Source organism: Stegostoma tigrinum, chromosome 4 (assembly GCF_030684315.1).
Source record: "Stegostoma tigrinum isolate sSteTig4 chromosome 4, sSteTig4.hap1, whole genome shotgun sequence".
Taxonomy (NCBI): domain Eukaryota; kingdom Metazoa; phylum Chordata; class Chondrichthyes; order Orectolobiformes; family Stegostomatidae; genus Stegostoma; species Stegostoma tigrinum.
Window position 1 is genome coordinate 128,916,298 of NC_081357.1, and position 27,924 is coordinate 128,944,221.

General features: G+C 44.4%; 1 protein-coding gene across 10 annotated transcripts in view; it reads left to right on the plus strand.

The window, feature by feature from the left end:
* Nucleotides 1-27,924, plus strand: part of otofa (otoferlin a) — a 343,946-nt gene that overhangs the window by 178,994 nt on the left and 137,028 nt on the right. For all 10 annotated transcript variants that reach the window (XM_059645651.1, XM_059645653.1, XM_059645659.1 and 7 more), the window contains exons 6-8: nt 10,425-10,484; nt 19,519-19,601; nt 27,692-27,818. In XM_059645651.1, the coding sequence (XP_059501634.1) occupies nt 10,425-10,484; nt 19,519-19,601; nt 27,692-27,818 (270 nt within the window). The remainder of the gene's footprint in view (nt 1-10,424; nt 10,485-19,518; nt 19,602-27,691; nt 27,819-27,924) is intronic.

Sequence of the window (27,924 nt, forward strand, 5' to 3'; positions counted from 1 at the left end):
CTGTTGTGATGACATCTTGAGATTTTTAAATACCAGGATTGGAGCCTTATTTAATGACCTCGTCTCAGTTACATAAATAATTGAAGAATGGGTGTAAACCAATCATAACAATTATTATTTCACCTAAATGGTAATCTCAAATGTATGGCCATGGAAGTAGCATTAGCATAGTGACAGCATCACAAAATAGTCTACATTTCTTGATTAAACTACAATTGACATGATCCTATTTTACACTTGATGTTACCAACACACATCATAATTGCACAGGAAACTGAACCCGGTAACACCAATCTGCATTTACTGTCACGGAAAACAGGATGCTGCCTGGCTTGCTGTGTTTTTCCAGCATCCTGTTTGTCTACTTTAGTGTTACATGTCGTGTGAAAACCCAGTTGATAACTTTGTCGTGCTTGAGCATTTACACAGCATTTATCATTTCTTCGGATTGTTCAAATGTGCATTGCTACCAATAAACTATTTTTGAATTGCTATTTACATAAACTATTTGGGTAAAAATAGGTTCCACAAATAGCTCAAGGGCAGGCATACGGGAAATCCAGCAAGTCTACATGATAGCACCGTGTACATTGCAGCACCTGCTCAGTATTGACACGAACCCAGACCCAGGTGCTAGCCCTCTCCTGCCAGGATCAGGAATGTCACTGAACTACTGCAGAGCACTCAGAAGGTGAACCAACAGAGCAGGAATCAAACTCAGAAAAAATAACTTTAGCAAGCTAATCATTTATGGGTAATTAGGGACAAGTGATAAGTGCTGTTACAGTCAGTGATGCCCACTTTCTATGAACAATTCTAAAACCGTCCTCACCTCAAATATCTGACCCCTCCCTCCTCCATGACCCTCCATTTATTGGACATCCCTCTAAGCCACTCCATCCTGACACCCACCCAACCCAATTCTGCCTCTCCCTTGATTGTCCCTAAGCAGCCAACACTCCATCCCACACTCCCCATATTCCATGGGCACAACACATCATTGGCCCAACTCCCACATATCCAACTTTGCCTGTGACTGCACGCTCCTCCTACACCTTGCCCCCAATCCTGACAGTCCTCAATTCCAGAGATAACAAGGTGTAGAGCTGGATGAACACAGCAGGCCAAGTAGCATCAGAGGAGCAGGAAGGTTGCCATTTCAGGCCTAAGCCCTTCTTCAGGAAAAAAATTCCACATGGTATTCCAGGCCTCAGCCCAAAGGCCCCATCCAATCCCATGACCAGATGCTCAACCTGCCCCCACTGACCTTCCAATTTCCCAACTCAAACTCACATTTCTCACTTCCTGACCCAAACTCATACCCTGCCTTTACCACTCTGACCAGCCAAACTCCAGCAGCCCCTAACTGCCACCCACTGATCCCACCCTTTCAACCCCTGTCCTAAGCCCTCACCCACCTAGTACATGTACCCATCACAATCTGGTACACAATGCCCCTTTACCCTCCTTTCATCACACCTCATCACTTAGCTTACACACTGACAGACTCTTAGTATCTCTCAAAGTGACTTTGGACCTTGAAACAAGTAGAGCATTTGCTTGCCACGAAAGAAGAATATGGTTTCAAAGCTGGCTGTCAGTACTGCATCAACTGGGAAGGCTTTAGGTTAACACATGATAATCTGGGTCAATGATAATAGTCATTTGGAGAAGTGAGGATTAATTAATGAAAGATAGCATTCAATTGTGAAAGAGAAAGCATCATCATTAACCAACTTGCATAGGAAGATTTGATGACGGTAATGTGGTTGAATTAGACTTCCTACAGTGTTTGTTAATTGCAGCATCTGAGTTTATCAGCAGCAGAAGTTTGGGAACTAGGAGAGACTGTGACAGGAGGAATGATTGGTTGATTTTCAGACTGGAGGAAGAGGGCTTTTCCTAGAGGTCAGTTGTGGAATTACAACTGTTCTGATTTGTGTAATAACTGAGAGCTTTATTTTGCAGACATGTTTCAAGATGACACAAAATTTATAAGCATTGTGAACCAAGAGGGTGATAGTCATAATATTGAAGGGGATAGAAACCAGCAAGTTGAAAGGGTGGATCAAATTTAATGCATTGAAGTTGTATGTACTGAATTTTGACAGGAAGAATAAGGAAAACTAATAGAAAATAAAAGGTAAATTCTAAAGGGAGGGCAAGAATGGAGATCTTAGGGCATGTATGCAGAGATCATCGAAGGCATCAGGACAGTTTGAGAAAGCTGTCAAACCAGGCAATCACAGTCTTGGGTTTTACTTTTTAAAGGAATAGAATACAAGAGCAAGATAATAAAATGTGAGGCTGGATGAACACAGCAGGCCAAGCAGCATCACAGGAGCACAAAAGCTGACGTTTCGGGCCTAGACCCTTCATCAGAGAGGGGGATGGGGAGAGAGACCTGGAATAAATAGGGAGAGAGGGGGAGGCGGACCGAAGATGGAGAGTAAGGAAGATAGGTGGAGAGAGTATAGGTGGGGAGGTAGGGAGGGGATAGGTCAGTCCAGGGAAGACAGACAGGTCAAGAAGGTGGGATGAGGTTAGTAGGTAGCTGGGGGTGCGGCTTGGTGTGGGAGGAAGGGATGGGTGAGAGGAAGAACCGGTTAGGGAGGCAGAGACAGGTTGGACTGGTTTTGGGATGCAGTGGGTGGGGGGGAAGAGCTGGGCTGGTTGTGTGGTGCAGTGGGGGGAGGGGACGAACTGGGCTGGTTTAGGGATGCAGTAGGGGAAGGGGAGATTTTGAAACTGGTGAAGTCCACATTGATACCATTAGGCTGCAGGGTTCCCAGGCGGAATATGAGTTGCTGTTCCTGCAACCTTCGGGTGGCATCATTGTGGCAGTGCAGGAGGCCCATGATGGACATGTCATCTAGAGAATGGGAGGGGGAGTGGAAATGGTTTGCGACTGGGAGGTGCAGTTGTTTGTTGCGAACTGAACGGAGGTGTTCTGCAAAGCGGTCTCCAAGCCTCCGCTTGGTTTCCCCAATGTAGAGGAAGCCGCACCGGGCACAATGGATGCAGTATACCACATTGGCAGATGTGCAGGTGAACCTCTGCTTAATGTGGAATGTCATCTTGGGGCCTGCGATAGGGGTGAGGGAGGAGGTCTGGGGACAAGTGTAGCATTTCCTGCGGTTGCAGGGGAAGGTGCCAGGTGTGGTGGGGTTGGAGGGCAGTGGGGAGCGAACAAGGGAGTCACGGAGAGAGTGGTCTCTCCGGAAAGCAGACAGGGGAGGGGATGGAAAAATGTCTTGGGTGGTGGGGTCGGATTGTAAATGGCGGAAGTGTCGGAGAATGATGCGTTGTATCCGGAGGTTGGTGGGGTGGTGTGTGAGAACGAGGGGGATCCTCTTAGGGCGGTTGTGGCGGGGGCGGGGTGTGAGGGATGTGTTGCGGGAAATACGGGAGACGCGGTCAAGGGCGTTCTCGATCACTGTGGGGGGAAAGTTGCGGTCCTTAAAGAACTTGGACATCTGGGATGTGCGGGAGTGGAATGTCTTATCGTGGGAGCAGATGCGGCGGTGGCAGAGGAATTGGGAATAGGGGATGGAATTTTTGCAGGAGGGTGGGTGGGAGGAGGTGTATTCTAGGTAGCTGTGGGAGTCGGTGGGCTTGAAATGGACATCAGTTACAAGCTGGTTGCCTGAGATGGAGACTGAGAGGCCCAGGAAGGTGAGGGATGTGCTGGAAATGGCCCAGGTGAACTGAAGGTTGGGGTGGAAGGTGTTGGTGAAGTGGATGAACTGTTCGAGCTCCTCTGGGGAGCAAGAGGCTCGCCGATACAGTCATCAATGTACCGGAGGAAGAGGTGGGGTTTGGGGCCTGTGTAGGTGCGGAAGAGGGACTGTTCCACGTAACCTACAAAGAGGCAGGCATAGCTGGGGCCCATGCGGGTGCCCATGGCCACACCCTTAGTCTGTAGGAAGTGGGAGGAGTCAAAAGAGAAGTTGTTGAGTGTGAGGACGAGTTCAGCTAGGCGGATGAGAGTGTCGGTGGAGGGGGACTGGTCGGGCCTGCTGGACAGGAAGAAGCGGAGGGCCTTGAGGCCATCTCCATGCGGAATGCAGGTGTACAGGGACTGGACGTCCATGGTGAATATGAGGTGTTGGGGGCCAGGGAATTGGAAGTCCTGGAGGAGGTGGAGGGCGTGGGTGGTGTCACGGACGTAGGTGGGGAGTTCCTGGACCAAAGGGGAGAAAATGGAGTCCAGATAGGTGGAGATGAGTTCGGTGGGGCAGGAGCAGGCTGAGACGATGGGTCGACCAGGGCAGGCAGGTTTGTGGATTTTGGGAAGGAGATAGAAACGGGCCGTGCGGGGTTGGGGAACAATGAGGTTGGAGGCTGTGGGTGGGAGGTCCCCTGAGGTGATGAGGTCGTGAATGGTGTTGGAGATGATGGTTTGGTGCTCGGCTGTGGGGTCATGATCGAGGAGGCGGTAGGAGTTGGTGTCGGAGAGTTGGCGTCTGGCCTCGGCGATGTAGAGGTCAGTGCGCCATACTACCACTGCGCCACCCTTGTCTGCGGGTTTGATGGTGACGTTGGGGTTGGAGCGGAGGGAGCGGAGGGCTGCCCGTTCTGCGGGGGAGAGGTTGGAGTGGGTGAGAGGGGTGGAGAGGTTGAGGCGGTTAATTTCTCGACGGCAGTTGGAGATGAAGAGGTCGAGGGAGGGTAGGAGGCCTGGGGGTGGTGTCCAGGAGGAGGACTTGTGTTGGAAGCTCCCCACCTACGTCCGTGACACCACCCACGCCCTCCACCTCCTCCAGGACTTCCAATTCCCTGGCCCCCAACACCCCATATTCACCATGGACGTCCAGTCCCTGTACACCTGCATTCCGCATGGAGATGGCCTCAAGGCCCTCTGCTTCTTCATGTCCCGCAGGCCCGACCAGTCCCCCTCCACCGACACTCTCATCCGCCTAGCTGAACTCGTCCTCACACTCAACAACTTCTCTTTTGACTCCTCCCACTTCCTGCAGACTAAGGGGGTGGCCATGGGCACCCGCATGGGCCCCAGCTATGCCTGCCTCTTTGTAGGTTACGTGGAACAGTCCCTCTTCCGCACCTACACAGGCCCCAAACCCCACCTCTTCCTCCGTTACATTGATGACCGTATCGGCGCCGCCTCTTGCTCCCCAGAGGAGCTCAAACAGTTCATCCACTTCACCAACACCTTCCACCCCAACCTTCAGTTCACCTGGGCCATTTCCAGCACATCCCTCACCTTCCTGGACCTCTCAGTCTCCATCTCAGGCAACCAGCTTGTAACTGATGTCCATTTCAAGCCCACCGACTCCCACAGCTACCTAGAATACACCTCCTCCCACCCACCCTCCTGCAAAAATTCCATCCCCTATTCCCAATTCCTCCGCCTCCGCCGCATCTGGTCCCACGATAAGACATTTCACTCCCGCACATCCCAGATGTCCAAGTTCTTTAAGGACCGCAACTTTCCCCCCACAGTGATCGAGAACGCCCTTGACTGCGTCTCCCGTATTTCCCGCAACACATCCCTCACACCCCGCCCCCGCCACAACCACCCTAAGAGGATCCCCCTCGTTCTCACACACCACCCCACCAACCTCCGGATACAACGCATCATCCTCCGACACTTCCGCCATTTACAATCCGACCCCACCACCCAAGACATTTTTCCATCCCCTCCCCTGTCTGCTTTCCGGAGAGACCACTCTCTCCGTGACTCCCTTGTTCGCTCCACACTGCCCTCCAACCCCACCACACCCGGCACCTTCCCCTGCAACCGCAGGAAATGCTACACTTGTCCCCACACCTCCTCCCTCACCCCTATCGCAGGCCCCAAGATGACATTCCACATTAAGCAGAGGTTCACCTGCACATCTGCCAATGTGGTATACTGCATCCATTGTGCCCGGTGCGGCTTCCTCTACATTGGGGAAACCAAGCGGAGGCTTGGAGACCGCTTTGCAGAACACCTCCGCTCAGTTCGCAACAAACAACTGCACCTCCCAGTCGCAAACCATTTCCACTCCCCCTCCCATTCTCTTGATGACATGTCCATCATGGGCCTCCTGCACTGCCACAATGATGCCACCCGAAGGTTGCAGGAACAGCAACTCATATTCCGCCTGGGAACCCTGCAGCCTAATGGTATCAATGTGGACTTCACCAGTTTCAAAATCTCCCCTTCCCCTACTGCATCCCTAAACCAGCCCAGTTCGTCCCCTCCCCCCACTGCACCACACAACCAGCCCAGCTCTTCCTCCCCACCCACTGCATCCCAAAACCAGTCCAACCTGTCTCTGCCTCCCTAACCGGTTCTTCCTCTCACCCATCCCTTCCTCCCACACCAAGCCGCACCCCCAGCTACCTACTAACCTCATCCCACCTCCTTGACCTGTCCGTCTTCCCTGGACTGACCTATCCCCTCCCTACCTCCCCACCTTTACTCTCTCCACCTATCTTCTTTACTCTCCATCTTCGGTCCGCCTCCCCCTCTCTCCCTATTTATTCCAGGTCCCTCTCCCCATCCCCCTCTCTGATGAAGGGTCTAGGCCCGAAACGTCAGCTTTTGTGCTCCTGAGATGCTGCTTGGCCTGCTGTGTTCATCCAGCCTCACATTTTATTATCTTGGAATTCTCCAGCATCTGCAGTTCCCATTATCTCAGAATACAAGAGCAGTTTGAGATAGATCATAACAAAACACTCGTATTACCTTGGATTATCTTGGATTCCCCAGCATCTGCAGTTCCTATTATCTCTGATACTAGTATTACCTTAACTGGAGTATTGTGTCTCACTCAGGTTTGGAGATGGTGATTTGAGAATGGTTTGAGGGATAGGGGACTTTTGCAGTGCATGTAAATGAAAAGAAATTAGAGGAATTGTTACAAATATTCAAAATGGTGAGGGATTTGTTCAGAGTGGGGGCGAGTGAGACTGTTCCCATTGCTGATCGAGAATGAAATCACATTGATAATGGCATGGCTAATAAAAGAAGCAACAATATGACGTGAGAGCATGTTTCAAGCTAACAATAAGAAAAAGTAAGCTGGATAAAGTGATGGTAATAAAGGCTAAGATAAAGTGTGAATCTGGATGAACACAGCAGGCCAAGCAGCATCTCAGGGGCACAAAAGCTGATGTTTCTGGCCTACACCCTTCATCAGAGGGCTCTCTGATGAGGGGTCTAGGCCCGAAACGTCAGCCTTTGTGCTCCTGAGATGCTGCTTGGCCTGTTGTGTTCATCCAGCTTCACACTTTGTTATCTTGGATTCTCCAGCATCTGCAGTTCCCATTATCTCTGATGGTAATAAAGGCTGTCTGTATTTAGTTCGTGAGTAACTGAACATTACAGGCCAACAAACCCAAGGCTTGATATTCAGTCGGTGTTAATCCAATGGTAACACCCCAACTATTTTTGTTAATGTGGAGAAATCGTTAGTGTTTCAGCTCCTGCTGTAGCTAATATTAGTAGTAATGATTGTAGTGGAATTATTCCTCGTTGGGATAGCTCACTGTCCTTCCCTTACAAGGTTTACACACAGCAATGAGCGAAATCATTTCCATAGGGACTCTTAGCCCAGTTTAAGAGGAAAAGGGAAGGAGAGAAAATTTCTTTTTAAGGAAGAAAATCAGTTAGCCTTCCTCCTTAGGCAGAATATCTATCTAGGTATTTATTTCCTTCTACACAAACTATCCATGCTAATAATTGGTACTTACCTTCATTGAAACTTGCAAGTTGCTTTCCACCGAGTAGTTTAAATGTCAGCATTGTTGCATGTCAAGTTTGTGGTTAAAATAAACTCCCTCAGCAACAATCTAAATTGTGTCTGAATTATGAACTTCATTATTCCTGTCACCAGTGGGGCACATAATGGTAAGCCCATAATTTCCCGCGTTTAATGCTTGATCTAAATAATGAGGTGGGAGTGGAAGTTTCCAATATGCAGCCCTGAATACACCAGGATCACTGAAATAGAAATTCCCAGGGCTTTTCCAAATTTAAATTTCAAGAAAGCTCTGATTTTTTTTTACATTTTATCAAATTCACAACTTGTGAAAAATACTGTCACCTCATTTGGGGAAGTAAATACCTACCTGAAAAAACTCTCAAATATTCCACAAATACTTCAGGCAGGTGATATTTTTTTCCTCTTGACACCATGAGTAGATTGAAGTCACCATGTGTCATTCCAAATCATTCAGTTAAACCTGTTAGGGTGCCATTATACTCCTACATTGATAGCGTGATTACAATTTGTTCATCTCTGTGGAAACTGACGCAATATACCACAGTCCCTTTTGTAATTATGTGAATTCTACATTTAAAAATATAACCCTAGATATATCAATATCTTAATGTCCCCAATGGTATGTAGCAATCTTGACCTTTTCCACATTTCTAAGGACAATGGCTTGGTGGTATTACCAGTGGGTCGGAAACTCGTTAACGTGACAGTCTTTATCAAAAAAAGAGAGAAACTATAGATCAGTTAGTTTGAATTTGTAGTGGGGAAGTTGCTGGAGTCAATCGTAAAGGAGGAGATAACTGAACAATTTGCAAAAACAAAGCTCAATTCACCAGCATCCGTGCAGTTTCACAAAGGGCAAGTTGAACTTGATGAACTTGTTGGAGGTCTTTTGAGGATGTAACCAGCAAAAGAGATAATGGGGATCTAGTGGATGTAGTACATCTATTCTTCCAGAAGGCTTTTGAGAATGTGCTGCATGAAAGACTGAGATCTAACACTGAGGGTGCGTTTGTACATGAATTGCAGAATATAGGTATGCACGTGCAGCAGGTAATGAGAAAGGCAAACGGAATCCTGGCATTTATTGCAAAAGGATTGGATTATAAAAAGTAAAGAAATGTTGTTACAATTATAAGGTATTGGTGAGGCTGCACCTGGAGCATTGTGTCCAGTATTGGTTACTCGGAAGTGTGGGGGCTGTTCAGAAGAGGTTCAAATTGTTGATTCCAGGCATGGAAGGGCTAATTTATGAGGAGTGTAAAATAGCTTTAGCTTGTACTCACTAGAGTTTAGAAATGGAGGGTGGAGGGGATGGTGGTATCTGACTGAGGTTTGTAAAATGCTAAAGGGGATTGATAAAGTGGATATTAAACCGATGTTTCCCCTTGTAGGACAGTCTCAAACAATTGAGAGGTAGGTTCAAAACTGCAGCAAGGGGAAACTACTTCTCTGAGGGCTGGGGAAACTGTGGCAGTCACTGCCCCCAGAGTGCAGTGGGGAGGGGGGGGGGTGACAGCCTAGTGGTATTATTACTGAACGATTAATCATTGGACAGGTAACGTCCTGGGTCCCAGGCTCGAATGCTGCCACAGTAGATGATGGAATTTGAATTCAGTAAAAAGTTTGCAATTAAGAGCTAATGATGACCATGAATATGTTGCTGATTATTTGGAAAAATTCATCTGGTTCCCTACTGTCCTTTATGGAAGGAACCTGCCATCCTTCCCTGGTCTGGTCTACATGTGACTCCAGACTCATAGCAATGTGGCTGACTCTTAACTGCCCTCTGGGCAGTTAGAGAGGGGCAATAAATGTGTGGCCTTGCTAGTGATGCCCTCATCCCATAAATGACTTTAAAAAGAAAAGGAAGAATCAATCAACAGACTCCAGAAAGAAATCAATATGTTCCTGATAAAAAGTGGGATAAAGGTCTATGGGAAACAGGCAGGAAGGAGAGGCCAGAGTAAGATCAGCGATGATCTGGGTAAATATTGGAGCAGGCTCAAAGGGCCAAATTACCTACAGCACCTTTTAATTCCTATGGTCCATCAGCTGGATTTTAAGAAGGGAATTCGAATGATGAAATACATTTTTGCATCATTTTGATTTGAGAAACAAGGTAAAAGGTTAAGGGTCATCATACAAAGCGCCTTCAAGATTGAAAGGACCAAGAGATAAATTAGGAAGTGATAATTTGTTGACACAAAGCCTGGTGTTTTAAAAACGGGCCATCATTAGATGAGGGAAACACGACGGATTTATTTATGTTAAAAACTATCTGATCAGAATTTCCCAGTGAAATTTCACTTCTTTCTTCAATTGAGCTGTGGGGAAATGGCATGTTCACTTCATTTTCTTACTGAGAATGAAGTAAATATGAACAGAATTAAATAGCCAATGGCTTTACAGGGACTTTGAAATGGTTTTGCTTTTCTGTCTTTTAAATTATTATAATGTTGTGCGATTCTGTGCTATGTAACATTCCTAATAACATTTACAGAATGAATTGTACAGAACAGATGGATACATGCGGCTGTCAACATTCTATCTCTTCAGGTGCTTTAGGGGATAAAATTATAGAAAAGTCAGATACTGCATTTGTCACTAATCAGCCTGATTTGTTTGTATTCTGTTTCTGTTGCTCATGTTTGGATATTTCTTCATTCTCTATCTTATCTATTTAACATATAGCGCAGGAAAAGACATTACCAAACCTAAGGATGACAAGGGGAAAAAAGAAAGCAAAGAAAAGTAGGTACTTGTAAAAGATGTGTATAAAATTAATAACAATGTTTCCTGCAGCCACAAATGTTCAAAACAATGGAGCAGTGACAAAACACAAACTGGAATGCTGCTGAGCAAAGTTGGTAAAATTATTCTCATGGAATAGTTTAAAGATTTCTATTCCCGCAGCAGCGAAAGTGACTGGAAATAATTAACGTTAAATCTGCCGATGAAAATAAGCAATTATGAACATACAAAATGTATTTGAACTGAGTTAATTTCTGCCCTGCTGCACCTGCATTTCCAGAAGGGGCAATATAACAGCTCACACATCAGCTGCAGTGCGTTGACCCAGGTTCAAAGGCTGTCCATGGGATAGTGACAGGATTCACTCAGGGCCCTTTTCAACCCCTCTAATCAGAAGAAAGTGGATGAAGGGTGCAGTATTAAACTGCAACAAGTCCTCACTTAATAAAAGTAGTACATGAAAAACTGTGCAGTTCCTTTTTAGTGCGTGATAAACCTAAACCACTTGGATTCACGTCAACAGAATTCAATTCTCCTTGACAATTAGCACATCATCATCGGTGGTCCCTTGCAGATGAGGTAGACTCTCTTCCACTCTCAGGGTGAGTCTGTGGGTGGCTTTACAGCATGACATGACTACCACAGGCAGTGCTACGTAACCGAAAATTTGTAGCTCAGGTTGTGGGTGCAGTTGTTCATTAACTCGCTGAGCAGGTTGTCCTGTGGTGTGCAGATGTTTCGTTATCTCGCTAGGCAACATCATCATCAAAGCGTTGGTGTTCTGATTCCTTCTGGATTTATATGATCGTCTGATGTGATGGTCTCAACACGGGACCCCATGAACAAACACTTACAAATAGACCCTGTATACTGACCGCTGAAATAACAGAATCGGAAGTGACAAGACAATTGCACAAGAGGAATGCACAAGTCCAGAAGGAAGCAGTACACCAACACTTCAATTAGAGCTCGCACTGATGATGTTGCCTAGAGGGATAACAAAACATCTGCACACCACAGAACAACCAACTGGGCAAGTTAATGAACAGCCACTCTGCACTGTTTGTGAATTTGCAGTTTTCATACAGTCCACATGCTTGTTCAGGGCAATTGCACCTACCCGAACTTTATATGTCACTGGGCCTGACCTTGCGTCGACTATGCCCCTTACCCATGTCGGGCCATCCTCATGGTTCCTACACCAAACATTGTCCCCTGAAGCAAACTGTCTCTCTCTCTCACTTAGCAGGGTCTTGTATCTGGCATTGGTGTTCCTGATGCCATTTCACCCACTTTCTGCACCCCCTCCCCAGGTCTGGGAAGAACAGATTTAACTTGGTGCAGTGTCTCCTCCCCATTAGCAACTCTGCCAGAGCTATCCCTGTATTTATATGAGAGATTGTACTATAATTGAGTAGAAACCAGGACAGTTTGGTATCTAGTGAAGCTGTAACAACAACAGGCAGGAAAACACAATGGCACTTCACCAGACGCTGCACTGATGATGTTACCCAGCAGGGTAATGAAACGTCTGCAGAAAAACAAACCAGCTCAACGAGCCTACCAACCTCAACATCCATAACCCGAGCTACATATCGACACTAAAACCTTAGAGCTGTAACTGTTTCTTTAAGCCTACTTTCAAAGTTTGGAATGTTCTTTTTACCAGGCCATTAGGTGAGGGATAGTATTGAGCTGTCCTTCTATGATGAATGCCATTTGACTTTAGGAAATAATCAAATTCCCTGCTGGTAAATGACGGCCCATTTTCTGTGACCAATACTTCCGGGAGCCCATGTATCACAAAAGATACACGTAGCTTTTCTATTGTTGTCCCTGTATTTGATAAATGAACTCTATAAATGTCTGACCTCTTTGAGCATCCACAATCACTAAAAGCATCGAGCTCCTGAAAGGACCTGCATAGTCAACATGTAACTGAGCCCAGGGTTTACCCAGCCACTCCCATGAATGCAGGGGAGCTGCTGGTGGTAATTTTTGCCCTTGTTGGAACTCTGGGCGCTGCCCCACCAACAGGGCTATCTCTGCATCCAATCCTGGCCACCAGACATAACTTCTCAAATAATGCTCCATTTAAGCTCCAATAACCAAGAAAGTTACAGGTCCACAAGCTTTTAGGAGAATTGCTTGTTGGGGCAGATGAAAAGCAATGTGTTTGTTTCACATACTGGGCACAGTCATCGATGGCAGAATCAAATAAGTCAAGCTTCCCAAATTATGACCAATGCCAGAAATGCTTACCCCCAACCTAAATGACAATTGCAAGTGAATTTCTTCAGGAGTGTGCTTTTCTCTTGTTGCCACTGAAATGATTCCACAGAGGCCGATATTCCATCACCAACAACATCCTTAATTTACTCGTGGAGAGCCCTTTACATTGATCTAACTCCCTCAGAACTAGCTCTGAGTGAACAGAACCTCTGCCACTTCTGTTCTTATCTCTCAGCCAGGGCTCCCTGATTGGACAGATTAACAGCCCCAGTCAGGGGACTCATGTTCTGGGATGTCCACCTGGCTGACCTCATTGTAAACACTACAGAGGGGAAATTAGGATCATTTCTGCAAAATGCAACAAAGTAAACATTTATACCAAGCATGGCCAGTTCCCCATCAACTGGGATGGAAAACAGTTTCTTGATTGGAAAGTTTTTGAATTCTGAATTCATTGAGGATATCATTTGCCCCTTATCCTCTCTTTAAGAGGAATAGGATCCTTGTTAGTTGTTATGTCCTTCTGAAGCCATGCATGCAAGTATGAAAGCACAGAAAGTCACCCCTGCAGCCATTAATTGATTTTGGAGCCATTGGTCAGCTTTCATTGTCTAGATATTGCCTAATAAAATATTAATGAACTAGTTTGAAGTCCTACCTACAAACATAATTCTATGATTCACCAGGTCACTAGTCCCAGCACCGTTCAAATGAAGCTCATCCCAATGGAACAGCTCCATCTGTTCCCAGTACTAGTGTCAATGCCACTCAGAGGATGGTATTTCTTGGGAAGTCTCTGCTCCAGATAGTTTTGAACATACCTAGACACTTCAAAATAAAGATGAATAGATGTGTACATATTATAAATGTCAAAGGATATGGGAATAATTCAGGAAATGGTGTTGAAGTAGAAGATCAGACATGCAATCATTGGTTGACCAAGGGGCTGAATAGCCTGCTCCGATTTCTTATGTTTGCACTTTCATCTTTTCTCTATGAAACATTCTTGCTCCAACAAGCTGTCTTGTGGCAAGCTGTGTAAGTTCTCATAATCCCAGAAGAAACTGAATACACATTCAAGCTAACAACAGCAATTGATACTCTTCATTCAAATTTACACGCCTACTTTCTGTAACACAAAGTACCTTTCATTGATAAAAAACATGTTCAGCTTCCTTTTAAAGGCTTGCATCAAATCCATACTCAATACCTGGACTCACCAGTTACAGTGGATGTCAATGTCTCTCTGAAACAGAGTACTTCCTGGCACCAAATCCAACTCCAAATTCGGCACCTTATACTTACAGAGCTGTTACCATTAATTACTACCCTCGGGCTTTGCAAATGCATTCAGTATTTAAATTAAGATCTGCCTCTGCATAAAATATTGCAATCTCACTTCAGAGCCACTTTGTTTGCCAAAGGCTTTTCAAAAACCTATGTGCTCATTAGCAATTATGTTTCTTTCATCGAATGGCCCCAAAAAATCCAATCAAGTTAGTGAGACAGAACTTCCTCGGGTCAAGGCAGTGTTGCAATTCCCTCACAGACCCCAACCCCACTCTCAATGTGTTACTGCCAAAGCCAGGAAAAGCCCTAGCTTCTCATTGGACTGGGAGGAAGAAGGTCTTGACTGTCCAGGGGTAGTAGGATTTGCCAATGTTGGAGAATCTGAGATAACAAGGCGCAGAGCTGGATGAACACAGCATGCCAAGCAGCATCAGAGGAGCAGGAAGGGCCTGAAGAAGGGTCTAGGCCCAAAAAGTCAGCCTTCCTGCTCCTCTGATGCTGCTTGACCTGCTGTGTTCATCCAGCTCTACACCTTGGTATCTCAGATTCTCCAGCATCTGCAGTTCCTACTATCTCTGAAACAATGAATGTAGTAGCCAAGTGATTACACCTCTGATGGATCACATTAGTATTCCTGTCCATTGTGACCTGTTGAACCTGTATTGTTGTACTCACTTTAGGGTTACATTTAAGTTTGTAAATCTCAAACAAGGTCAATGCAGCTTTTGCAACACTGCATTGTGAGTAAATGGGACTTTCAATCAGCAATGCAGGCAGCAGTACAGTTCCATCCTCCACTCAACTCAGTAACACTGGCAGCAATGTCACCATGATCCACCTATTCTTCCTACAAGTCAGTCTCTTAATGGCTGCAGACATCTGTTCAGCCCCAGATTACTGTTCACTGGTCAGAAGTGCTTTTAAAAAGAGAGCCCATAGGTAACTAACAAGTGCTGAGATGCTTTCCATCAGTAATCGTCATCTGTATGAAGAACGACTATAAAATTAATTCAAATAGGAAGGATAATTAGCATTTATATTTTATTAGTTACAAAATTAAATGTGTGTCACTAAACACAGTGAAAAAAGGGAAATCTATATTTGACCAGCTTTAATTATTTACAATCAGCCATCAATTAAGAATGTAGCTAGAATTCAATAAATAATAAATACATAGCAATTAAAATCTTAAGCCACCTAAAACTGCATTTTAGGTTAAAGTATCTTAAAACGTACTGCCTTAAGCAATTTCTGTGAAAGAAATGAGAATAAATGGGGACAGTGGGCAAATAGAAGACAAAGAGTTATTTGGCATGCATTTTTATTATTTACTATAAAATGGCATTTAATACAAACTGCTTTAATTGAAAGAAGTGTAAGCAGTTTGGTTGGATTTCATCATATTGCTGAAGTTATATGTTTGGAAGTGGTTTTTGGTGGTGATTAGTTGGGTTTAGTGGATTATTTGAGCCATGAGATTGTATGTGTCACTGTTGCCCTTGAAATGGAAGATGGTGCCAGGGTGAATCAATGATCTAAGCATTCTTTTCAGAGTCTCAGGTTCTCTCCATCTCATGCAACATTCATCAGGTGTCCTCTCACCGCAGCACAGTCCCTCGACTCTGTCCCAATTAAAGAGTTTTCTTTAAAAAAATCTTCCATTTGTTGTTTTCTCCTTTTTAAATGTCATCAACATCACCTCCAAGATGGGTTTGAAAATTAGTAACACGAGCAATATATCCTGAAGAGGTTTTTTTTTCACCCTTTCAATTGGAAACTTTGACGGGTGCAAGAAATTCAGAGTGAAGAAGCAAGAATTTTATATGGTATGTAACATTCACGCATTTCAGAAAGTAGACACCAGTATCTAAAATTATCTTAAGAATCCTTTTCAGAAAAAATATTTATTAAATTAAAAATAGGCTATTTATCATTCTTGAGGATAAAGTAACTATTAATATCGGAAATAATGAATCTAATCGAAGAGAACATACATAGAATCAGTGAAACGCAGAAATTAATAATATTCTGGTGTGTTTATGACTTTTGAACAATGAGTAAGTATGTGTACATTTCCTAAATTGAAAAAGTTCAGTCAATGTGCCTGCGGTTTGCAAAATTGAACAGTACTGTACTTATTTTTGTCAACAATTTGCATTTGTGACAAGTGGGTTAGACCTAGTATTGATGTAAAAGAAAAATTCAGACTTCATTAATGACCAGGTTCATAAAATGATGAGCGCTATCAGATCCACTTCAAATTCGACTGCATTTCACAAATAACTTAATGAAAAGCCTTGAGCAAAATCTATCTGCTGAGGAATTTATTTTATTACTCTTCTCATTTGAGCTACCACTGAGGAATTTGTTGTCCTTTAAGCAGTGTATTCAATGAACAACTTTTAATTAAAATTTATATTTTAACACATTGTGAAATTGTTTTGATATATTCAGATGCTACAAAATCTTCAACTGAAAATTGAGTGAAAATATTCATAGGATTGCATAAGCACTAGAAATGTTAGGCAAACAATTAAAATATTAAAAAATCAAAATACCAAGGATTCTCAAAATCTGAAATAAAAATAGAAAGTGCTGGAAAAAAAACTGAGACCTGACAACATCTGTGAAGAGAGAAATAGAATTAACATTCTGTTAACATGAATCCAGTATGACCCTTATTTGGAACTATATAAAGTTTTGAGGATTAAAGTGTTAGTTACTTAGCAATGATAGAATTAATGAATGAATGTTAATGAAAGTTAATCTTATAACTGAGAAATCAGTAACACAAAAGTCAAACTGTTCAAAATTAAATGTCCAAAAGTATTACAGTTTGGAAATTTTCTTTAAAATACCTGTATTTCATTTACAGAAAGTATAATATCCTATCACCTTGGGGGGAGAAACAGAAACATTCTGGGGTTTTTTTTGCAGTGAATAGTGGCAGGGAATTGTTTTGCTTCAAAGGGAGGGAAGTCAAAAGACAAATAAGAAAAAAAATGAAGTTAATAGAAGGGGTTGCATTTATTTTAATTACATTACGATAACAGCTTCCAAGATGAATATCCGAGCCAGGAGCTCCAACCTGAGACATTCTGAAGAAGGGTCTCTGGACCTGAAATGTAATCTCTGTTTTTTTTTCCTCACAGATGCTGCCAGACCTGCTGAGTTTCTCCAGCAATTTCCTATTTTTTTGTTTCTGAGACGCTTTCTAACTGACAGTTATTGTTCAATTTACTCTTGTTTCCGTGTGATACTTCTGCCATTTAATATTTTGGAATGCTGTTTCATGGCTTTTGATCTGTACCACACCTCATTAACAAATTACAAAGATGGTTTTCTTTAAGCAAAACATCGAAATTGAGATGGTTAGAGAAATGAGATTCTGAAAAGTTTTCCTGTCACTGGCCATTGTTGTTTCTGTTGTAATTGGTTTAGATGGTGTTTTTATTTATCCATTCCCTCAGATATAATTAACAAAAATGCAAACAATATTTTTGATATTTGTTATGATTACCTTTATTGTACTGTTAGAAGCAGACAAAATGTGATTGAACAATTTACCAAAGTAAAATCTGGAACACTTGAAATGATTGTTGTTTTCTATTTGAATGCTCCAGATCGGGTGTTAGGGTTAATCTTATCCTATGTGATGAGAATGAGTTAAATATGGGATTAAGGGGCAGTCTCCCACTTTCTGGTTTGATGCTGTACTCACACACCCAATGGCATTTAACATCTTCAGGACAGTGAAGCCTTTGTGACGCATAATAGAACGCCTTGGTAAAATGAAGACATTTGGGTCTGATGTTGTCAACCAAATCCTGATGCAATTTTAATTTTACATTGGGAGGCCAGCATCCTCATGCCAGACTTAGCAGAGAGCCACACTGACAGACAAATGACCCAATAAAGCACTAAAAGGGTGAATTGTTTTTAAGATAGTTTCCTTGTATAGTTTGTTCACGAGTAACCTGTGTTTCCCTCCATGACTGTCCCACAACATCTTTCTGAATAGCCGAGCATTGTTCTTGTAGTTTCCCATACTGACCTCCTTTCTGGAACTTCCAGACAGCGTTCATGTTGGAGGTTTTGATAGTGGTCAAGCTTCATATTTAAACGATGCATGAGAACCAGGTTGGCCTGGATCTTGCAGCAATAACAAGCCTGAGGAATGCTCCATCCATCCCCCTCACTCCCAGTTAAACTCCAGATTCAGTTCATGAAAATAGTCTTCCTGGTGTTCAGTTAGGAATTCACGCTGTGGAAGCCGCACACAGTGTGTTTTGAGGAAAGGAGAACTCGCTGAGCAATGATGATGCATATGTTAACGTGCATACTTCCCTCAGACCGGATGGCATGATTCAGACCATTTCCTAACATCCTATTAGAAGGCTCATCCCAACTTCCAGGGGCATTCAGCTCAATTTTGTAGATGAACTTGGGACGCCCTACTCTTCATCCCCATCACTCTTCAATATCCCATGCCATCACTCTAAATCACTCGCTCTGCAGTGGCTTCTCTATGGCACTCATGCCTATGCACCCCCTCCTGATCTGCTCAGTCCCCAATAACAACTCACTCAGTATCAACCATGTGCCTTGAACTCAATAAAATGTCTTCAAGATGTTTACAAACTGATGCTCCGAGGTTCAGTGTGGACTTGTTGGGCCGAAAGGCCTGTCTCCACACTGTAGGGATTCTTAAAAAAAAAGTAACTTTTTTCAATGATTATGTTGTAAAACATAAGAATGCCTTTATGAAAACTGTAAAACAATCATTAAAAATTCATTATCCTATTATGTAGTCATAAGATCACCAAACTAAGCAAACACATTATCCTTTTTATGAGTTGTTTCAACAATCCCTGCTTAACTGAACTATTAGTGGGAATGGCACTCAGCCAAGCATGCAAAATGAAATTTGATTGACTGTAACAGCAACTCCTGATGAGCTGAACCTATTAGTGCAGTTTAGAATTTAGCAAGCATATATAATGGAATTGCATTGCACAGCTGAATAAACCAAGCCTCCAGGGCTGAATACATGAAAACCTTTGAAGTTATTGAATCAACTCATGTCCATCTCTTCAATCTTAAAAACGGATGAACAGATGTCCGAATTGTAATGTCTTTGCAAATTACAAAAAGAAACTTATCTTTTAATATCCTTGCAACCAAAATAATCGGATTATTTTAAAGCTTCTCTGAAAACCTCAAAAGAAACAAGTATCGAATGATCCCATTGGTAATGAATCCACCTGTAACAGTTTGATCAAATTTGGGCCTTCTAATTTTATGCCACTTTGAGAACACAAACATTGCAGAAGTTTGAATGACACTGTGTGAAAGTTATGCTTAGAATTCAGTGATCTTCAGTGCTGGTGAAACTAACTTAACTGAAAAGCCCAATGTCATCAAACAGAAATGCTAGACCAGGTTAATCACACCATGCCATGCATTCTATTGAATGTAGTTAAAATGCACATTATAATTGCTTATTTTACAGAACAAGTGGAAAAGGAGTCTTCTCAGGAATGAAACTTGGAAAGGCACGTCATGCTAAAGATGATCATAAGAAGAGTCATGGAGGTATGCTTCGACCTAAAGTTTAATTTCTCTTCCACACTGAATTGACACAATTCCATCAAAAAGCCCAGTCCAGCTTTTGTTGCTTTAATAAAAGAGCTGACCTTTTAAGGAGTGTGCTGCAGTAAGTTGTTTGTAAATTACTAACAGTGACTCACATGAGGAGACCGAAATATGAAAAATGCATATATAAGCCAAACAAATCTCTAAATCTATAAACTGAGCTATTATCACCGCTGTTGAAGATTTTACATAAAATATACTTTATACTATTCTATATGAATAAGCAACAGTCCCACACTGAATTGTACCACTCAAAAGGGATTCATGAAGAGAAAATTGAAGTAACATTCTCCACGTGTCCGCGTGGGTTTCCCCCGGGTGCTCCAGTTTCCTCCCACAGTCCAAAGATGTGCAGGTTAGGTGGATTGGCCATGTCATAGTGTTCAGGGAGGTGTAGATTAGGTGGGTTATAGGGGGGTGGGTGTGGGTAGGATGCTCCGAGGTTCAGTGTGGACTTGTTGGGCCGAAGGGCCTGTTTCCACGCTGTAGGGATTCTTAAAAAAAAGTAACTTTTTTCAATGATTATGTTGTAAAACATAAGAATGCCTTAATGAAAACTTTAAGGACATACAGTTAGTTTGAATTAGTCAAACATACCTGTACTTACAGCAAACTAGGTTCTCAGGGCTAGTCCAAGGGCAGAATTTTCCACTCCCTTAAGCAGTGTGGGCAATGTCACCAAATATCAGAAAATATTGCTTTAAAAGTCTGGAAAAAAAAGCTCTAATTTTCCCCCTCTATGGTTTAAATGGCATTTTCAGAATCTCACCAGTAAGTGACATTAGAGATAATGGGAACTGCAGATGCTGGAGAATTCCAAGATAATAAAATGTGAGGCTGGATGAACACAGCAGGCCAAGCAGCATCTCAGGAGCACAAAAGCTGACGTTTCGGGCCTAGACCCTTCTTCAGAGAGGGGGATGGGGAAAGGGACCTGGAATAAATAGGGAGAGAGGGGGAGGCGGACCGAAGATGGAGAGTAAAGAAGATAGGTGGAGAGAGTATAGGTGGGGAGGTAGGGAGGGGATAGGTCAGTCCAGGGAAGACGGACAGGTCAAGGAGGTGGGATGAGGTTAGTAGGTAGCTGGGGGTGCGGCTTGGTGTGGGAGGAAGGGATGGGTGAGAGGAAGAACCGGTTAGGGAGACAGAGACAGGTTCGACTGGTTTTGGGATGCAGTGGGTGGGGGGGAAGAGCTGGGCTGGTTCTTTGGTGCAGTGGGGGGAGGGGACGAACTGGGCTGGTTTAGGGATGCAGTAGGGGAAGGGGAGATTTTGAAACTGGTGAAGTCCACATTGATACCATTGGGCTGCAGGGTTCCCAGGCGGAATAAGAGTTGCTGTTCCTGCAACCTTCGGGTGGCATCATTGTGGCAGTGCAGGAGGCCCATGATGGACATGTCATCTAGAGAATGGGAGGGGGAGTGGAAATGGTTTGCGACTGGGAGGTGCAGTTGTTTGTTGCGAACTGAGCGGAGGTGTTCTGCAAAGCGGTCTCCAAGCCTCCGCTTGGTTTCCCCAATGTAGAGGAAGCCGCACCGGGCACAATGGATGCAGTATACCACATTGGCAGATGTGCAGGTGAACCTCTGCTGAATGTGGAATGTCATCTTGGGGCCTGCGATAGGGGTGAGGGAGGAGGTGTGGGGACAAGTGTAGCATTTCCTGCGGTTGCAGGGGAAGGTGCCGGGTGTGGTGGGGTTGGAGGGCAGTGTGGAGCGAACAAGGGAGTCACGGAGAGAGTGGTCTCTCCGGAAAGCAGACAGGGGAGGGGATGGAAAAATGTCTTGGGTGGTGGGGTCGGATTGTAAATGGCGGAAGTGTCGGAGGATGATGCGTTGTATCCGGAGGTTGGTAGGGTGGTGTGTGAGAACGAGGGGGATCCTCTTAGGGCGGTTGTGGCGGGGGCGGGGTGTGAGGGATGTGTTGCGGGAAATGCGGGAGACGCGGTCAAGGGCGTTCTCAATCACCGTGGGGGGAAAGTTGCGGCCCTTAAAGAACTTGGACATCTGGGACGTGCGGGAGTGGAATGTCTTATCGTGGGACCAGATGCGGCGGAGGCGGAGGAATTGGGGATAGGGGATGGAATTTTTGCAGGAGGGTGGGTGGGAGGAGGTGTATCTAGGTAGCTGTGGGAGTCGGTGGGCTTGAAATGGACATCAGTTACAAGCTGGTTGCCTGAGATGGAGACTGAGAGGTCCAGGAAGGTGAGGGATGTGCTGGAGATGGCCCAGGTGAACTGAAGGTTGGGGTGGAAGGTGTTGGTGAAGTGGATGAACTGTTCGAGCTCCTCTGGGGAGCAAGAGGCGGCGCCGATACAGTCATCAATGTACCGGAGGAAGAGGTGGGGTTTGGGGCCTGTGTAGGTGCGGAAGAGGGACTGTTCCACGTAACCTACAAAGAGGCAGGCATAGCTGGGGCCCATGCGGGTGCCCATGGCCACCCGCTTAGTCTGTAGGAAGTGGGAGGAGTCAAAAGAGAAGTTGTTGAGTGTGAGGACGAGTTCAGCTAGGCGGATGAGAGTGTCGGTGGAGGGGGACTGGTCGGGCCTGCGGGACAGGAAGAAGCGGAGGGCCTTGAGGCCATCTCCATGCGGAATGCAGGTGTACAGGGACTGGACGTCCATGGTGAATATGAGGTGTTGGGGGCCAGGGAATTGGAAGTCCTGGAGGAGATGGAGGGCGTGGGTGGTGTCACGGACGTAGATGGGGAGTTCCTGGACCAAAGGGGAGAAAATGGAGTCCAGATAGGTGGAGATGAGTTCGGTGGGGCAGGAGCAGGCTGAGACGATGGGTCGACCAGGGCAGGCAGGTTTGTGGATTTTGGGAAGGAGATAGAAACGGGCCGTGCGGGGTTGGGGAACAATGAGGTTGGAGGCTGTGGGTGGGAGGTCCCCTGAGGTGATGAGGTCGTGAATGGTGTTGGAGATGATGGTTTGGTGCTCGGCTGTGGGGTCATGATCGAGGAGGCGGTAGGAGTTGGTGTCGGAGAGTTGGCGTCTGGCCTCGGCGATGTAGAGGTCAGTGCGCCATACTACCACTGCGCCACCCTTGTCTGCGGGTTTGATGGTGACGTTGCGGTTGGAGCGGAGGGAGCGGAGGGCTGCCCGTTCTGCGGGGGAGAGGTTGGAGTGGGTGAGAAGGGTGGAGAGGTTGAGGCGGTTAATGTCTCGACGGCAGTTGGAGATGAAGAGGTCGAGGGAGGGTAGGAGGCCTGGGGGTGGTGTCCAGGAGGAGGACTTGTGTTGGAAGCGGGTGAAGGGGTCAGTGGAAGGAGGATTAGGTTCCCGGTTGAAGAAGTAGGCATGCAGGCGAAGACGGCGGAAAAACTGCTCTATGTCCAACCGTGTCTGGTATTCATTGATGTGTGGTTGTAGGGGGACAAACGTGAGCCCCTTGCTAAGGACTGACCGTTCGTCCTCAGTCAGTGGGAGGTCTGGGGGGATGGTGAAGATGCGGCAGGGCTGAGTGTGGCTGTCTCACATTACCTCATTTCCCTGGGCCTGCATCTCATTAACAGCCCTTTCACATCTTTCCTTACACCCGTGTTATGTCTCACTTTCTGCACTATTAACAACACTTTGCCTTTTTTACACACTGGCCCTGTACATCAATTGCTCTGTTTCCTCTGCCTCTGTCAAAAGTCAATGTATAAAAACATTTTCCAACACCTTTCAGTTCTGAGGAACAGCCATACCAATTTCAAAACATTAACTCTGTTTCTCTCTCCATAGATGCTGCCAGATAAAAATCACCACCAAATCACCTAATTAACTAATTAAACAAATAATAAGCACTGCCCATTCAGCTTCTTTTTGTTTGGCAGAGTTAAAGTGAGTGGCGGCCCTGAGACCATGAAGTAGCAGAGAGAAGATGGTGTCACTTTAGCGATAAGGGGCATAGAAGCTCTTTGATCCTCTTCCTGCACTGCTGGCCATTGTGTTTCACCCACAACACGGCACTGACTGAGGGCACTATCTCAGTCCAGGTTGGCTGGGTCTGGTGATGTGGCAGTCTTTGCCAGTCAGCAGGATCCAGCACTGCCCGTGACTCCACCACTTGCCCACATCTCCACCAGCACCTCCAGGTCATGACAACGAACCGAGGAACTAACTTGCATTTCGGGGCCACTTCCTTTGGGATAACAGTGCAGTGCCTGTAGTGCTGTGACACAAATCTTGCACAAAGACCTGGCAGGGGTGAGCTCACCTTCCTCACTTGCTGCACAGTTTCATAAGGCGGGCCACTAAAGATGCCAGTTTCATAATGAACAATATGAAGATTGGAGGATTGCATGAGGGAAGTTTGCTTGACTGGTTGCCAGGAGTCTCACTCAAAAAAAACTGGGAAAATTCAGCCCAAAATTAGCCTTCAAACTGCACGTGGAATGCTAAATGTGAAAGTAATCTAGTTTGAAAAGCAAATCTACTGCCAGCCTGGTAGTTATTGAATGGCATGACAATCAAGTTACTGAGGCATCAAAACAATCAAACAGTCTGCAACAGACCAAGCGATGGAATGAACTGTATCTCAGTAGTAAAAAGCTTTAGAAACAATGGGTCCAATGTCACCTCTTCTACTTACAAAGCCTGATTTCTATACTGGATCCCAAATATAATTTTCTGAAAAAGAAATCTAATTCTCAGATGAATGAACCATTCCTTCTCCATCAGGTTGTCTGTTAACCTAAAGGGTAGTCAGTTGCTGTCATTTAAATCGATATGTTAGTTTGGTTGACACTTTGATTTTTGTTTTCACTTCAGTAATTTGCTACATCTTCAATTTGCTTCATACCTAACAATGCCACCATTGGGTGAGCAATACAGAAAACACACCCACCCCGCAACCCCACCAAAACCACAATATACTCTTTGAGCCAAGTCCATTTCTGGGCCATTATGGATGGCCCATACTTTTAATGATACAGAGCCACCTATCGGTCATAAAGTATTTAGTACAAGGAATATATGTTCCACTATTTCTCCCTTCCTGATTTCACAGCCTCTCCAGTTAAATATTATCATTGACATCTAATATGGCATAAAAATATGCTGGCATTACATTAGAAAGTAAATCTATATTTTCATATTAATTTTAAAGTTCAATTAACTCAATGCCTTTGTGTTTAATATCTTAATAAATCCAATGCTATGTTTTAATTGAAAGAGGTTTTCATGTCTTTTTAAAGAGGATCAGAGGAAACTGAGATGATATGATTAATGTTCTGTACTCCACATTTTGGAAACCAGTAATAACACTTTTTTCCCAAATAAACACACTTTATTTTGTTTTGTCCTGATGAAGGGTCTAGAATCAAAATGTTGACTCTCCTGCTCCTCTGATGCTGCCTGACCTGCTGTATTCCTCCAGATCCACACTGTATTGACTCTGACTCCATCATCTGCATTTCTTGCTATCTCGATACTGGAGGGAAATATTGGAGGATGATGTCAGGGAAGGGAGTGTTGAGCTTTGAAGCCAAATTGCTATTTAAGATGGGCAATGCCTCTTCATTTTTAAAAGTATTAAGGTAGATAAGTCCCCTGATACTGATTGGATCCAGCCCAGAATATTGAGAGTGTCAAGAGAACAAATTGCTGGAGATTTACAGATATCTTTCTATCCATCTTGATCACAGATCAGGTCCCAGAGGACTGGAGAATAGCTAATGTTGTCCCACTGTTTAAGAAGGGTCACAGGGATAATTCTGGAAATTACAGACTGTGAGTCTCGCATCAATGTTTGGGGAATTATTAGAAAATATTCTCGGGGACAAGATCTATATGAATTTAGAAGAAAATGGACATGTTAGCAATAGGCAGCATGGTTTTGTGCCGGGGCAGAGGTTTGTGCCTCACTAACTTGGTTGAGCTTTTTGAGAAGGTGACAAAGATGATTGATGAGGGAAAAGTTGTTGATGTTATCTACATGGATTTTAATCCAGACAATTGTGAGGTGATGCATTTTGAAAGGTTGGGTGCAGGTGGAAATTATACAGTGAATGGCAGACTCTTAGCAGTATTGATAAGCAGAGGGATCTGGGTGTCCAGGTCCACAGTGGATAAGGTAGTAAGAAAGGCCTATGGCATGTTTGCCTTCATCGGAAGGGACATTGAGTATAAGGATAGACAAGTTAAGCTGCAGCTTTATAGAACTTTAGTTAGGCCACACATGGGGAGGGTACAGAAAAGGTTTATTAGGATGTTGTCTGGTACAGGAGATTGTAGCTTTGAAGAAAGGTTGAAAAGACCGGGTTTGTTTTCACTGAAATGCAGGAGGTTGAGGGGTGACCTAATGAAACATTATAAGATTGTGAATGGTGTGGACAGAGGAGAAAATATAAAGTTTTTTTTCCCAAGGTGGATGGGTCAATTACTAGGTGACACAAGCTCAAGGTGTAGGAGGCGATGTTTAAAAGAGATGTATGAGGCAGGCTTTTCACACAAAGGGTGCTGAGTGCCTGGAACATGCTGCCAGAGGAGGGGGTGGAAGCAGACACGGTAACAGCATTCAGCAGTCACCTGGATGAATACATGAGTAGGAAGGGAACAGAGGGATATGGATCCTGTAAGGGAAGGCAGTTTTAGTATGGAAGTGTAAAATTTGGCAGCACAGGCTTAGAGGGCCAAAGGGCCTGTTCCTGTATTGTATTGTTCTTTGTTCTTAACAGAATAATAGATCCAGTAACTAATTACTGATTAACTGTTCTAATACAGTAACTTCCCATAAATGCTCTTGGCAAAAGGCAGATGCAGAAAATAGATTTCGTCTCAAATGCAAAACACCCAGCTTTTGCTTGTAATCATGAGAAGGAAAAATAGCGTCCACTTCTTCAAGTTCCAACAGCAACTGCTGAAAGCTCACCTTAAAATCCCTGGTTGTGTGGGTGGCGGTTCAACCACGCCCACTCAGGCTGCTTCTAATGTTCCAGCTTTTTAAAAAAAACACCCAAGGCCTCAAAGTTTATCTTCTTCTCAATAACTGCTCGATACTTGTCTCCCAGTCTCTCTCTGTTTTAGAGAAAGGGGCAAAATAACCTCTTAACGCCTCAGCATTATCACCACGTACTTTAATTCAGTTGCATATTGGCATCCCCCCAGTTTTGCATTTTTACTGGTTCTCTTGTTTATATCTGTGACTCTGTTCATATTTACAATCCTGGGCCCACTGACAACAGAACAGAGCCGGCTTTAATAGCTGAACTAGGCTGAGTGACTCAACTATCACACAATCTCTCAATCTCTAAAATGCCTGTTCCATTCCACACTCCACGCTGTTGCTGTTACCGACTGCCCTTCTGGGTGTGTACTTTACTGATTTACCTACTGCTCAGTTCAGACCTGGGCAGAAATCTAATGGATCAAATCTAATTTCATTGCTGATTTCTGAATTTTACTGTGACCCTCCCATTTTACATTATTTTTTAAGCCCATACTCTGTTCTGAACTAGCTCTGTCTTAAGAGTTGACATTTCTGCAGGATCAGTTTGCATTACACTCCTGGGCCCTTTCACTCTACACTGTGTAGCTGTAGAAGTAGCTGCCATGCTATGAAATATAGGAGCAGTATCAGGTCATTCAGCCCATCGAGTTTGCTATGCCTTTCGAACATGTCTGATGTGTTAATCAACCCCATTTCCTGCTTTCTTCCCAAAACCTTTGACATCCCTTTACTAATCAAGAACCTAACTATCTCTGTCTTGAATGCACTTAATGACTCAGTCTCCACAGCCCTTTGTGATAATGAATTCCACAGATTCACCACCCTCTGTCTGACGAAAGTCCCCCTCATCTCAATTCTGAAGGGTTGTACCTTCACTCTGACGCTGTAGCATTTAGCAGCATCTCAAATCACCCTCTGTTCCTCAACTGGTTTCTGGGCCTGACCCTACTTTGCAAATAATGTCATGAGAATCATGTAACTTTGACAGCAGTCGAAGATATTGAATACCCTCGACTGGAAACAAAATCTGTCGGGGGATGTGATGAGCTCTGGATCCATTTGATTTAATGGTAACGGGTTTGATTCTTCCAGATGAACCTGCAGTCCTGGAAACAGAAGACCTGGATAGAAAAGCCATGCGGCTTGGTGGGGGTTTGGATCCTGACACCATCTCACTGGCTTCTGTCACTGCCGTCACCACCAATGTCTCAAACAAAAGGTAATCACTCACACTCACTCAACAATATACCTTTAGTGTCAGCTTAAAGATTAATTTAGAGATGTATTTGCTCTGATTATACTTAAACTTGCCACTCATATTAAAA